The sequence below is a fragment of the Durio zibethinus genome, unplaced genomic scaffold, assembly GCF_047325235.1.
Source record: "Durio zibethinus cultivar Kanyao isolate XHJ-2024 unplaced genomic scaffold, ASM4732523v1 HiC_scaffold_107, whole genome shotgun sequence".
In the NCBI taxonomy this organism is placed as follows: Eukaryota; Viridiplantae; Streptophyta; class Magnoliopsida; order Malvales; family Malvaceae; genus Durio; species Durio zibethinus.
The window spans coordinates 25,001-38,412 of record NW_028322730.1 but is presented as its reverse complement, the minus strand read 5'-3'; the positions used below and the strand labels follow the sequence as shown (position 1 = coordinate 38,412).

The 13,412-nt window shown below is 34.6% G+C and overlaps 1 protein-coding gene across 1 annotated transcript; it reads left to right on the top strand.

Moving 5' to 3' along the window:
* The first annotated feature begins 4,562 nt into the window (after positions 1 to 4,562).
* LOC149509809 (cytochrome b6) lies at positions 4,563 to 6,673 on the top strand. Its single transcript, XM_089757658.1, has 2 exons — positions 4,563 to 4,964; positions 5,789 to 6,673. Exons 1-2 carry the CDS (start codon positions 4,959 to 4,961, stop codon positions 6,428 to 6,430), a joined length of 648 nt encoding a protein of 215 aa, XP_089613784.1. The 5' UTR covers positions 4,563 to 4,958; the 3' UTR covers positions 6,431 to 6,673.
* Positions 6,674 to 13,412: the final 6,739 nt, after the last annotated feature.

Genomic DNA, 13,412 nt, shown 5'->3' with positions numbered 1-13,412 from the left:
TTCTTTTTCTTTTTTTTTCGGAAAAGTTTAAAAATACTATGATGGCTCCGTTGCTTTATATATTTATTTCGTCTGTGATTCAGCAATCCCAAAGTTTCTTTTTTTTTTTGAAAAAAAAAAAAGAAAGAAAAAAAATAGTCTTTTTTTTTTTCGTACTCTTTCATAACATAAATATTGTTAATAGCCTCTGGTAGGAAAAGAAAAAAAGTTTGTGACGCCTGAGATGGGCCCACGATAGCTAAGATCAAATTGGAAATGCCCCTTCTCTCATACTACTCTTTCGATACATAATCTAATATTTTTTTTTGAAAAAAAAAAAAAGAAATAAAAAAAAAATTTCATATCGAATTCAAAGTGCCATGCTATTATTACTTACTAATTCATATTTCATATGGCGAAGGCATAGTCTTCTTTTTTCTTTCCATCAATAATAAAAAAAAAAAACTCATTGGCGCCGAGCGTGAGGGAATGCTCTGCGTTTGGTAATTTCTCCTCCGACCAAGAGAAAAGCTGCGATTGAAGCGGTCAATCCCATGGCTAGTGTATGCACATCTGGTTCCACTGCTTGCATAGTATCAAAAAGAGATAATCCAGATACTATCCCTCCGCCAGGAGAGTTTATAAAAAAAAACAGGTCTCGGCTATTACTCTCTATACTGAGATAGATCATAATACCCGCAAGTTGATTCGAGGTCTGGATATCAAGCTCTTTGCCCAAAAAAAGCAATCTTTCTCGATAAATTCGGTTGATTAGGATAAAATTGTATCCCTTAGTAGCCGTACAGGCACCTTTTGATGCATACGGTTCAACAAAAATTGCGAAAAAAAATCAATGTGTAGATTCCAGCCATCCTTTGTTTTTTCTAGTCGGACCTTTCTAACTTCTAATTTCTAATGAAGGGGCTTTTTCTTACATTTTTTAAATAAAATGAAATTTAAAATTAAATTAAAGAAAGATGAGTTTTGGCCCGTTTTCCTATAATATAGAAAAAATTCGCTAAACTTATTGCACAAACTTTTCATTGATCCATTATTTTTTCATTGCGATTCAATCCAAATCACGATGTCATTTTCTTGTTCCTGAATGGGGTTCGTCAATTTTTTATTCAATTTTTTTAGGTTTATGCTCTACTCCGAGTAAAGATCTGCCCGATTTTTATTTGCACATATAGGACAAATGACCCAATACCACGTCTTTTTGCTATGATTTCATTTCCTTTTTTTATTTTAATTTAATTCCTTTTTCTTTCATGTTTTTCGCCAAATATTCAACGTATTTCCCATATTATTCGATTGATTAACAGTTTGAAATCGCTCTTATTTATAATTAAAAAAAAAAAGAAAAATTATGATTATGATATAGGTGGTAATCATAAATATATTACCAATTGGGTTTTTTCTAAACGGAGCCTGGATACTTCATTTTATCAGTCCAACCAAGCCAACCATAAATCATTCTAATTGAAAATATTAATCTGGATACACCCCCATGAAATGGATCTCTAATTGCACTTCATTACACTTCCCGCTACAAATTTTTGATAATTCAATCAATCTTTTTGGGGCGAAACAGGGGATATCTCGATCGGGCGAGAGAACGGGGGAATCCCATATGACCCAATATATTTGACAAGTCGCACTATATGTCAACCCAGCTTGCATCGTTATCTCCCGGAACTTGAAAAGGAACTTTTGGAATACCAACAGGCATAAAGTAAAAAGAATGTAAAATTATATTTCGCTTTGATTGTGGAAGCGTAATACGTAATGTAATACGTAATAATGGTCTTATCTTAATAATATGTAATATTATATTTCACTTTGATTGTGGAAGCGTAATACGTAATGTAATACGTAATAATGGTCTTATCTTAATAATATGTAATATTATAATATGTAATATTATATTTCACTTTGATTGTGGAAGCGTAATACGTAATGTAATACGTAATAATGGTCTTATCTTAATAATATGTAATATTATAATATGTAATATTATATTTCACTTTGATTGTGGAAGCGTAATACGTAATGTAATACGTAATAATGGTCTTATCTTAATAATATGTAATAATGGTCTTAATAATATGGGCCTTTATCATATTTTATACATAGATAGACTAAGGCCATAAAATAAAGAAAGGCGGAATGAATGAAAGAGAATTCTTACGAATAGGTCCTTTGAATGATGAACAAATAGGGATGCATTCATTCATAAAAAATAGGATCAACCCCCATTGCGTATTGATACTTATCGAGTATAGAATAGATCTGCTTCTCTTTTTTCTTCTGAGCCGAATTCTTCCCTTATTACTAATGGAATAGAACAAACATTAATCCTTTCTCCGAAAGAATCCACCGAAAAGGGGAGGTATTCCAATGCAATAAAGTTACATAGTGTCTATTTTTCGTTGATTTGATAAAGGGGTATTTCCATGGGTTTGCCTTGGTATCGTGTTCATACTGTCGTATTGAATGATCCCGGTCGCTTGCTTTCTGTTCATATAATGCATACAGCTCTGGTTGCTGGTTGGGCCGGTTCAATGGCTCTATATGAATTAGCTGTTTTTGATCCCTCCGATCCCGTTCTTGATCCAATGTGGAGACAAGGTATGTTCGTTATACCCTTCATGACTCGTTTAGGAATAACCAATTCATGGGGCGGTTGGAGTATTACGGGGCGGACTATAACAAATCCGGGTATTTGGAGTTACGAAGGTGTGGCCGGAGCACATATTGTGTTTTCTGGCTTGTGCTTCTTGGCAGCTATCTGGCATTGGGTATATTGGGATCTAGAAATTTTTTGTGATGAGCGCACAGGAAAACCCTCTTTGGATTTGCCCAAGATTTTTGGAATTCATTTATTTCTCTCAGGAGTGGCTTGCTTTGGCTTTGGCGCATTTCATGTAACAGGATTGTATGGTCCTGGAATATGGGTGTCCGACCCTTATGGACTAACCGGAAAGGTACAACCTGTAAATCCAGCGTGGGGCGTGGAAGGTTTTGATCCTTTTGTTCCGGGAGGAATAGCCTCTCATCATATTGCAGCAGGGACATTGGGCATATTAGCGGGCTTATTCCATCTTAGTGTCCGTCCGCCCCAACGTTTATACAAAGGATTACGTATGGGAAATATTGAAACCGTCCTTTCCAGTAGTATAGCTGCTGTCTTTTTTGCAGCTTTTGTTGTTACTGGAACTATGTGGTATGGTTCAGCAACTACCCCCATCGAATTATTTGGTCCTACTCGTTATCAATGGGATCAAGGATACTTCCAGCAAGAAATATATCGAAGGGTTAGTGCTGGGTTAGCCGAAAATCAAAGTTTATCAGAAGCTTGGTCTAAAATTCCTGAAAAATTAGCTTTTTATGATTACATTGGCAATAATCCGGCAAAAGGAGGATTATTCAGAGCGGGTTCAATGGACAACGGGGATGGAATAGCCGTTGGGTGGTTAGGACACCCTATCTTTAGAGATAAAGAAGGGCGTGAACTTTTTGTACGTCGTATGCCTACTTTTTTTGAAACATTTCCGGTTGTTTTGGTAGACGGAGACGGAATTGTTAGAGCGGATGTTCCTTTTAGAAGGGCAGAATCGAAGTATAGTGTCGAACAAGTAGGTGTAACTGTTGAGTTCTATGGTGGCGAACTCAATGGAGTGAGTTATAGTGATCCTGCTACTGTGAAAAAATATGCTAGACGTGCTCAATTGGGTGAAATTTTTGAATTAGATCGTGCTACTTTGAAATCCGATGGTGTTTTTCGTAGCAGTCCAAGGGGTTGGTTTACTTTTGGGCATGCTTCGTTTGCTTTGCTTTTCTTCTTCGGACACATTTGGCATGGTGCTAGAACCCTGTTCAGAGATGTTTTTGCCGGTATTGATCCAGATTTGGATGCTCAAGTGGAATTTGGAGCATTCCAAAAACTTGGAGATCCAACTACAAGAAGACAAGTAGTCTGATGCAAGATTGCTTTGTTATTTTTCGCTTCTATTTTCTGTTTGTGATTTGACATAGGCTGCTGTAAAAATCTTGATTAAAATCGCTGCCTTTTCTTTGATTCTTGTTCTTTCGTTATTTTATTCGGGAGATGATTCTAAATAAATAGGTACGGAAGCTATAATTGTAAACCACGATCGAATTTATGGAAGCATTGGTTTATACATTCCTCTTAGTATCTACTCTAGGGATAATTTTTTTCGCTATCTTTTTTCGAGAACCGCCTAAAGTTCCAACTAAAAAAATGAAATGATTTTTCATTATCTCAATTGAAGTAATGAGCCTCCCAATATTATATTGGGAGGCTCATTACTTCAATTAGTCCCCGTGTTCCTCGAATGGATCCCTTAATTGTTGAGAGGGTTGCCCAAAGGCAGTATATAAGGCGTACCCAGTAAAACTTACAAGTAAACCAGATATAGAGATGGCGACTAAAGTTGCTGTTTCCATTATTATATAATTATATAAATAATATATATAAATATAAATATAAATAATATAAATATAAATATAATTTCAAGATCACAATGGATCTATGATAAGATCGTTTATTTACAGCGGAATGATATACAAAGTCAACAGATCTCACTGAATACAAAATAAGATTTATGGCTACACAAACCGTTGAGGGTAGTTCTAGATCTGGTCCAAGACGAACTGTTGTAGGGGATTTTTTGAAACCATTGAATTCGGAATATGGTAAAGTAGCTCCTGGATGGGGAACGACTCCTTTGATGGGTGTCGCAATGGCTTTATTTTCGATATTCTTATCTATTATTTTGGAGATTTATAATTCTTCCGTTTTACTGGATGGAATTTCGCTGAATTAGATTCACAAGAACCACGAAGCCTCGCTTTTCAATACAAAAAGTGAAACTTTTAGTTCTCGGATTTTTTTTAGCCCATTCTATTTTGGTAGTTCGACCGCGAAATTTTTTTTGTTTCTGTATTTCCGGAATATGAGTGTGTGACTTGTTATAATTGATCCTATTGATAGTACAGAAAATGGGTCTGTCCTCTTGATCGAGATAGTTTTATCCCGTCGGATAGCCATTCTAGTATCTGGAGCACGGAATATATGAAATGGATCACGAAGTATTCGAACTATGATTCATACTTAATATTCAAACCTCGCGGCCGGACTCAAAAAAAAAAAAAATTTTCAAAGAAAGAGGTTTTTTATTTATAAATCGAGAAATTTTTTCTTCTTTCAAACTCTCATTTAGTTTATGCTTATTTTGATCAAAGGACAAACCTTTCTTTTCTTTGTATTTTTATTTATTATATCTATTCTATTCATTGAATAAGTGATGATCCAATAATTCTTACTCAAAGAATCTTTGGACTTAGTTTGAAGGTTTTATTGAATCATCGCGGTTCTGGTATGAATCTGAAGTTTCAATTGATTCATAGGGTCTTAACAAGAGAATTCCTATTAAAAATAAAGAAAACAAGAATAAAGCCACATTCCATATAAATAACAAATCAAAGCAAAGAAAAAGAAAAGAAATAAGTAGGTAAATAGAAGATTCAAGAGGCCTGATCAACATAAAGACGAATGCGCCGACTTGATTTTTTGGCATTATAATTACAACTACAAAAAAGAGCTTTCGGATTTTTACTCTTTTGTGTCTTCAGATAAAATTGAATGAAAAGATTAAGAAGTTTCAAACTTTCTATTCCATATCCGTTTCAGCTATTATTTGGGTGTTTTTGTTTGAGCTGTACGAGATGAAATTCTCATATACGGTTCTCAGGGGGGGAGTCCTCTTGGTTTACCTATCTCAATAAAGTCTATGATTGGTTCGAAGAACGCCTCGAGATTCAGGCGATTGCAGATGATATAACTAGTAAATATGTTCCTCCTCATGTTAACATATTTTATTGTCTAGGAGGAATTACGCTTACTTGTTTTTTGGTACAAGTAGCTACAGGATTTGCTATGACTTTTTACTATCGTCCAACCGTTACTGAGGCTTTTACTTCTGTTCAATACATAATGACTGAAGCTAACTTTGGTTGGTTAATCCGATCAGTTCATCGATGGTCGGCAAGTATGATGGTCTTAATGATGATCCTGCACGTATTTCGTGTCTATCTCACTGGTGGTTTTAAAAAACCTCGCGAATTGACTTGGGTTACAGGCGTGGTTCTGGCTGTGTTGACTGCATCTTTTGGTGTAACAGGTTATTCCTTACCTTGGGACCAAATTGGTTATTGGGCAGTCAAAATCGTAACAGGCGTTCCGGAAGCTATTCCGGTAATAGGATCGCCTTTGGTAGAGTTATTGCGTGGAAGTGCTAGTGTGGGACAATCCACTTTGACCCGTTTTTATAGTTTACACACTTTTGTATTACCCCTTCTTACTGCTGTATTTATGTTAATGCATTTCCTAATGATACGTAAGCAAGGCATTTCTGGTCCTTTATAGAGAATATAGACCATAGCTATATTGTAACCAATCATTTATCTTATTACTTGCCAATCATTTATCTTATTACTTGGGGGAGGAACAATAGTATTTCATTGCTACAAATATGGATTGTTGAAAAAAAAAAAAAAATAAGACATGTATTTGGATATTTCCTTTCAACTCCACAATATTCTATTATTTATTTGATATGACATGAATAGTTGAAGGGAATTCCCCGAAGAGAAAATGGATTATGGGAGTGTGTGACTTGAACTATTGATTGGGCCATGCAGAAATATGCCTTTATCTGCTACATTGGAATTCACAACCAAATGTGTCTTTGTTCCAACCACCGTGTAAGCCCCATACAAAGGATAGGCTGGTTCGCTTGAAGAGAATCTTTTCTATGATCAGACCTGACGATGTCGTGTATGAACAGGGCTCCGTAAGATCCAGTAGAATAAGTGATTTGGCATAATGCAAATTAGATTTTATTTATTTATTTTTATTTTTTTTTTACTTTCTTATCTTAATAGTATGAAAATACATTCATTTCTTCTGCATCGACCCGATTTATTATTATTATACTATCGGAGTGAAACAAGGGATCTAAAGAAGAGCAAAGGCTAGACTATATTAGTAACAAGTAAATCCTTTGTATGTAAAAAATCTCGATATATTTTTGGGATAAAGGTGAATCGCAAGGCCTAAGACGACCCAGAAAGCACTTGATCACGATCAACTTTGTACGCCTACTTGGGTATTGAGCATTTACCTGTAAAAATGGCATTCCTTGGAATGTATAGTTGCAACTTCGTAAAATGGAATCAGGTAACTTTTTTCTTACATATGAAATCATTCATATATGTGTGGATAACATATAGATTCATTTTATATGTATCCGTTTGTATCCATTTGATTCGATTGATTTTTGCTTGAGCCGGATGATGAAAAATTATCATGTCCGGTTCCTTCGGGGGATGGATCTAGAAAAATTCACCTATCCTAATAACAAAAAAACCTGACTTGAACGATCCTGTATTAAGAGCTAAATTAGCTAAAGGTATGGGTCATAATTATTATGGGGAACCCGCATGGCCCAATGATCTTTTATATATTTTTCCAGTAGTAATTCTCGGTACTATTGCTTGTAACGTAGGCTTAGCGGTTCTAGAACCTTCAATGATTGGTGAACCCGCGGATCCATTTGCAACTCCTTTGGAAATATTACCTGAATGGTATTTCTTTCCTGTATTTCAAATACTTCGTACAGTACCTAACAAGTTATTGGGTGTTCTTTTAATGGTTTCAGTACCTGCGGGATTATTAACAGTACCTTTTTTGGAAAATGTTAATAAATTCCAAAATCCATTTCGTCGTCCAGTAGCGACAACCGTTTTTTTGATTGGTACTGCGGTGGCCCTTTGGTTGGGTATTGGAGCAACATTACCGATTGATAAATCCCTAACTTTAGGTCTTTTTTAAATTGAATCAATTTTAAAATAAAATATCATGATGTGCGTATCTAGGGAGTAGTCACTTCAAAGTCAAAGTGAATTCTCCCTAGATACATTTATTCAATTCTGGTCCCAATATATGGATTGTGCTGAAGGTTCAAAATCCATTTTCGTTTTTTTTTTTTTTTTCTAATTTTCTAAAGTAAAAAAAAAAAAAATGAAATAAATCCTAAATCCAATGGATTTAAAATTTTGGTAAATCAATTTCGCAATGCTTTTCTACTTCTTTTCTAGAATGCCCAATATTTGTTTTACATCTTCTATGCGAAAGTGTTCAATTTTCATAAGGTCTTCTTGACTGTTATTCAAAAGGTCCAATAATGTATGTATATTGGACTTTTTGAGACAATTATAGATCCTGGGAGGCAATTCTGATTGGTCAATAAAAATATATTTCAATGCTATTTCTTTTTTCTTTTTTCTTAGTTTAGCTAATCTATCATGAAAAGGAAAAAAAGGTAAAGTAACGTTGTGTTGATTGTTTTCTAAATGTAAGTTTTCTTCTTCCGCATCTAGAAAGGGAATAAATAAATCAATCAAATTCCGAGAGGCTTCATGAAGTGCTTCTTTAGGAGTTAAACTTCCATTTGTCCATATTTCTAGAAAAAGTATCTCCTGTTTTTCATTATCATTCCCATAACAATGAATACTATGATTCGCATTTCGAACAGGCATGAATACAGCATCTATAGGATAACTTCCGTCGTGAAAGTTCTTTGGCGTTTTTATACCGTATCCTCTATTTCTCTCGATTTGTAATCCAATACACAAATCAATTGGTTCGGTTAGGCTAGCTATATGCTGTGTATTATCAACGATTTCCACAGAAGGCGGTAAGATGATGTCTTGAGCAGTTACATATCCGGGACCCTTGGCACAAATAAAGGCGTTACGAGTTCCATACAAATTACTTCTCAATACAATTGCTTTTAAATTCATTAAAATTTCATGTACTGATTCTTGAATACCTACTATGGTAGAATATTCGTGTGGTATTTTCTCAGATTTTGCACGTGTAATACATGTTCCTTCTATTTCTCCAAGCAAAGCTCTTCGCATCGCAATGCCTATTGTGTCGGCTTGGCCTTTCATAAGTGGAGACAGAATAAAGCGTCCATAATAAAGACGCTTACTATCTGTTCTTGATTCAACACACTTCCACTGCAGTGTCCGAGTAGAGACTTTTACTTTCTCTCGAACCATAGTAATATTATTTTATTTGATCAGATCATTGAATCATTTATTTCTCTTGAAATCTCTTTAGTGTTTATTTCTACACACGTTTTTTTTTAGGAGGTCTACAGCCATTATGTGGCATAGGGGTTACATCCCGTACGAAACTTAATAGTATACCACTTCTACGAATAGCTCGTAATGCTCCATCTCTTCCGAGACCAGGACCTTTTATCAGAACTTCCACTCGTCGCATACCTTGGTCTACTACTGCTCGAATAGCATTTCTCGCTGCGGTTTGAGCAGCAAAAGGAGTCCCTCTTCTTGGACCCTTGAATCCACAAGTACCGGCGGAGGAAGAAGAAATTACCTGACCCCGTACATCTGTAATAGTAACAATGGTATTGTTGAAACTTGCTTGAACATGAATAACTCCTTTTGGTATTCTACGTGCACTTTTCCGTGCACTACTGCGCCCATTCCTACGTGAACCAACTTTTGGTATAGGTTTTGCCATATTTTATCATTTCATAAGGATAAGTCAGAGATATATGGATATATCCATTTCATGTCAAAACAGATCTTCTATTTTTATTTGTTCATCGCTTTCTTTAAGATTAGTTTCTTTTCTTTAACTTTAAGGAGTTCTTTTTAGAATAGAAAGATTATCCTTGTCTCTGTTTATGTCTCGGGTTGGAACAAATTACGACAATTCGTCCCCTCCTACGGATTAGTCGACATTTTTCACAAATTTTACGAACGGAAGCCCTTATTTTCATAGTTGTTATTCCTTAAATTTTTCCGAATCTACTTATTGGAAGAAAATAAGTTTCTTGAAATTTTTGAACCTTGAATTGGATCCCCCTGAAAGGAATCTTGAAGTTGAAAAAACTACCTAATCGTTCGAATCCTTGTTGCGGAGTCTATAAATTATACGCCCCCTGGTTGAATCATAAGCACTTACTTCACTTTTGTTGACTCTATCCCACGGTGGTATACGTATAAAACTCGATCGGACCCTTCCTGAAACATAACCTAGAATCAGATCTTCATTATCTAAAGGAATCTGGAGTGGACGTGATTCACTAATTAAACCTCCATGAATCCATTTTTGTTCTTTTATTCCAGGTAAAACTTCCTTGACGTATCAACTACTGTAGGGCAGGAGGAGTTCTATTAGACAACCCGTGCTTTTTTTTTTCACAAATGGAAAGTTTCGGATTCGGATACAATTCGGATGTTAGACAGATTACCATATATAACACAAAATTTCTCCGCCGATTCCTTCTAGTCGAGCCTCCCGGTCTGTCATTATACCCCGAGAAGTAGAAAGAATTACAATCCCCATCCCGCCTAAAATTCTAGGAATTTGTTGATAGTTAGAATAGATTCGTAGACCGGGTCGACTGATCCGTCGTAAATTTAAAATAGTTCTATATGGTCCTTTCCTATTCCTTCTATGCCGTAGGGTTAAAACCAAAAAATATTTGTTTCTTTCCCGATGTTTCCTTATGTTATCGATAAAACCTTCTCGTAAAAGTATTTTAACAATGTTTTCAGTGATGTTAGTAGATCCTATTCGAATCGTTCCTTTTCTATTCATGTCAGCATTTCGTATAGAAGTTATTATGTCAGCAATAGTGTCCTTACCCATGGTAAACTAAAATTATTGTTGCTCCCGAATTTTGATATAACCAACATGTTCTTTTTTTTTTTTTACTTAGTAAAGGTATATACGTGAGACACAATCTACTAATTAATCTATGTCATTTAAATACTCTAATTTAAATACTATAACTATATTGAATTGAGGTCTCGTCTTATAATACCTCAGGAGCTAATGAAACTATTTTAGTGAAATTTAACTGTCTCAATTCCCCGGCGATCGCACCAAAAATTCGAGTTCCTTTTGGATTTCCTTTTTGATCAATGACAACTGCAGCATTGTCATCATATCGTATTATCATACCGTTGTCGCGTTTGAGTTCTTTACAAGTACGTACAATTACAGCTCTGATCACTTCTGATCTTTCTAGAGGTGCCTTTGGTACTGCTTTCTTGATCACAGCAACAATAACGTCACCAATATGAGCATATCGGCGATTACTAGCTCCTATGACTCGAATACACATTAATTCTCGGGCCCCGCTGTTATCTGCTACATTCAAATGGGTCTGAGGTTGAATCATTTTTTTTAATCTCTTCTTTCAATGGAACAAAGGACGAAGAAAAAAAGAAATATTGTTTGTCAAAAAAAAAAAAAAAAGGAAACCCGCAATTGTTTTTTTTATTCCCAAGACTTCTTTCCTTTGGTTCTATATTCCTATCCTGAAATAATGAATTGAGTTTTTATAGGCATTTTGGACGCCGCTATTGAAATAGCCTTTCTTGCTATATTTTCGGCTACTCCGCTCATTTCATAAAGTATTCTGCCCGGTTTAACGACAGCTACCCAATACTCGGGAGATCCTTTCCCCGAACCCATACGTGTTTCTGTAGATCTTACCGTAACTGGTTTGTCTGGAAATATACGTACCCATATTTTTCCACCACGGCGTACATTTCGTGTCATTGCGCGGCGCCCCGCTTCTATTTGTCTAGATGTAATCCAAGCGGGTTCAAGTGCTTGAAGAGCATATCTACCGAAACAAATGCGATTACCTCGATAAGATATTCCTTTCATTCTTCCTCTATGTTGGTTACGAAATCTGGTTCTTTTTGGGTTATAGTTGATGGTTGTTTATTAATTCCATCTCTACTACAGAACTGGACATGAGAGTTTCTTCTCATCCAGCTCCTCGCGAAAAAAATGACTAAAAAATATTTTATTTTATTCTTAAGATATATAGGTAGTTACTGAATAATAGATTGAATCCTGGGATTCTTTGCTTTGAGATTTTATCTGATCTATTTGAGATTTTATCTGATCTATTATAAATTTGTATATCTTGTTTGGATATATATTGGATATATATATAAGTAATTAAACATGGATTCTATTTATAGATAATGTCTTATCTTGTTTTTGTTATAATGTTATAACGAATCTTTATTTTGTTTTGTCTTTTTTTATCATATTCATCTCGGATCGACAAAAATTTAACAATCAAATAAAATGAAAATAAAATTTTTAAAATGAAAATAAAAAAAAAAAATGAAAATAAAATTTTTAAAATGAAAATAAAATTTTCGCGGGCGAATATTTACTCTTTCAATATCTATTTCAGTTGTCGGGTTAACTCATGACCTCTCAGAATCAGAACAGAATAAAAAGAAATGAAGTGGTCTCTGGTTTGTTCCGCCATCCTACCCGATAAATCATTAGGATTCGTTTTCAATAGAATCCTCTGCATTCACGGGTTCCGTCGTCCCCATCGCTTCTCGATTAATGCTTAGGTCTGAATTCTCCAATGGAGCCTTAATTTAATATTTAATAAAAATTTAATATTTAATAAAAATAAAAATTTAATATTTAATAAATAATATTTAATAAAAAAATTTGTTAATTTGTTCTTTAGTCAACCTTCTCAGTCTTTATTGACTTAAGGCTCTTGATTTTTTCTTCGATGAACAGATATTCATCTAATTATTGATGAATCTCTATTGATGCTCTATTACATTGCTCTTTATGAGATGCTTCGTAGACCTTACATATTGGAATCATATATCATTTCATTTCTATTTCTTTTTCTCTCTTTCTCTCATCCTTCTATTTATCCACATACTTTTTTATTTTGCTTCACAATTTAGATATATTCATAATCAGATTGGTTTTTTTTTACTTAACTTAATGCAAAAAAAAAGATTTCAGTTGCTATAATGATATGACCAATATATCATATCTTGACTGATTCTTTGGATCCAGATAATCCGAAGCGATGAGTTGGTTATTAGTGCTATAGTTATTAACTTATACTGTGGTTCGCCCATTTTTTTTTTTGAATCCTAAGCCTAAAAACCCAACGAGTCGCACACTAAGCATAGCAATTATATCAAATGATCAATCAAATTTTTATTTAACCTTATAGAATATAGAATTTAGAACTGCTCATTTTTTTATTGAACATAAAAAAATGAAAGAATTTGTCATTTTTTGTTCTATCGCAGAATAGAACGTAAAGACAAGTAGAGTCTTATTCTTATTATTCTTCATCTATAAATATCTATAAATATCCAAATTTTGATTCCTAATACCCCATAGATAGTTCGAACTCTATAGGAGCAATACTCAATTTTCGCTCCAATCGTTTGTAGAGGAACCCTACCTTCCCGGATCCATTCGACACGCGCAATTTCTTTTCCGTCGATAC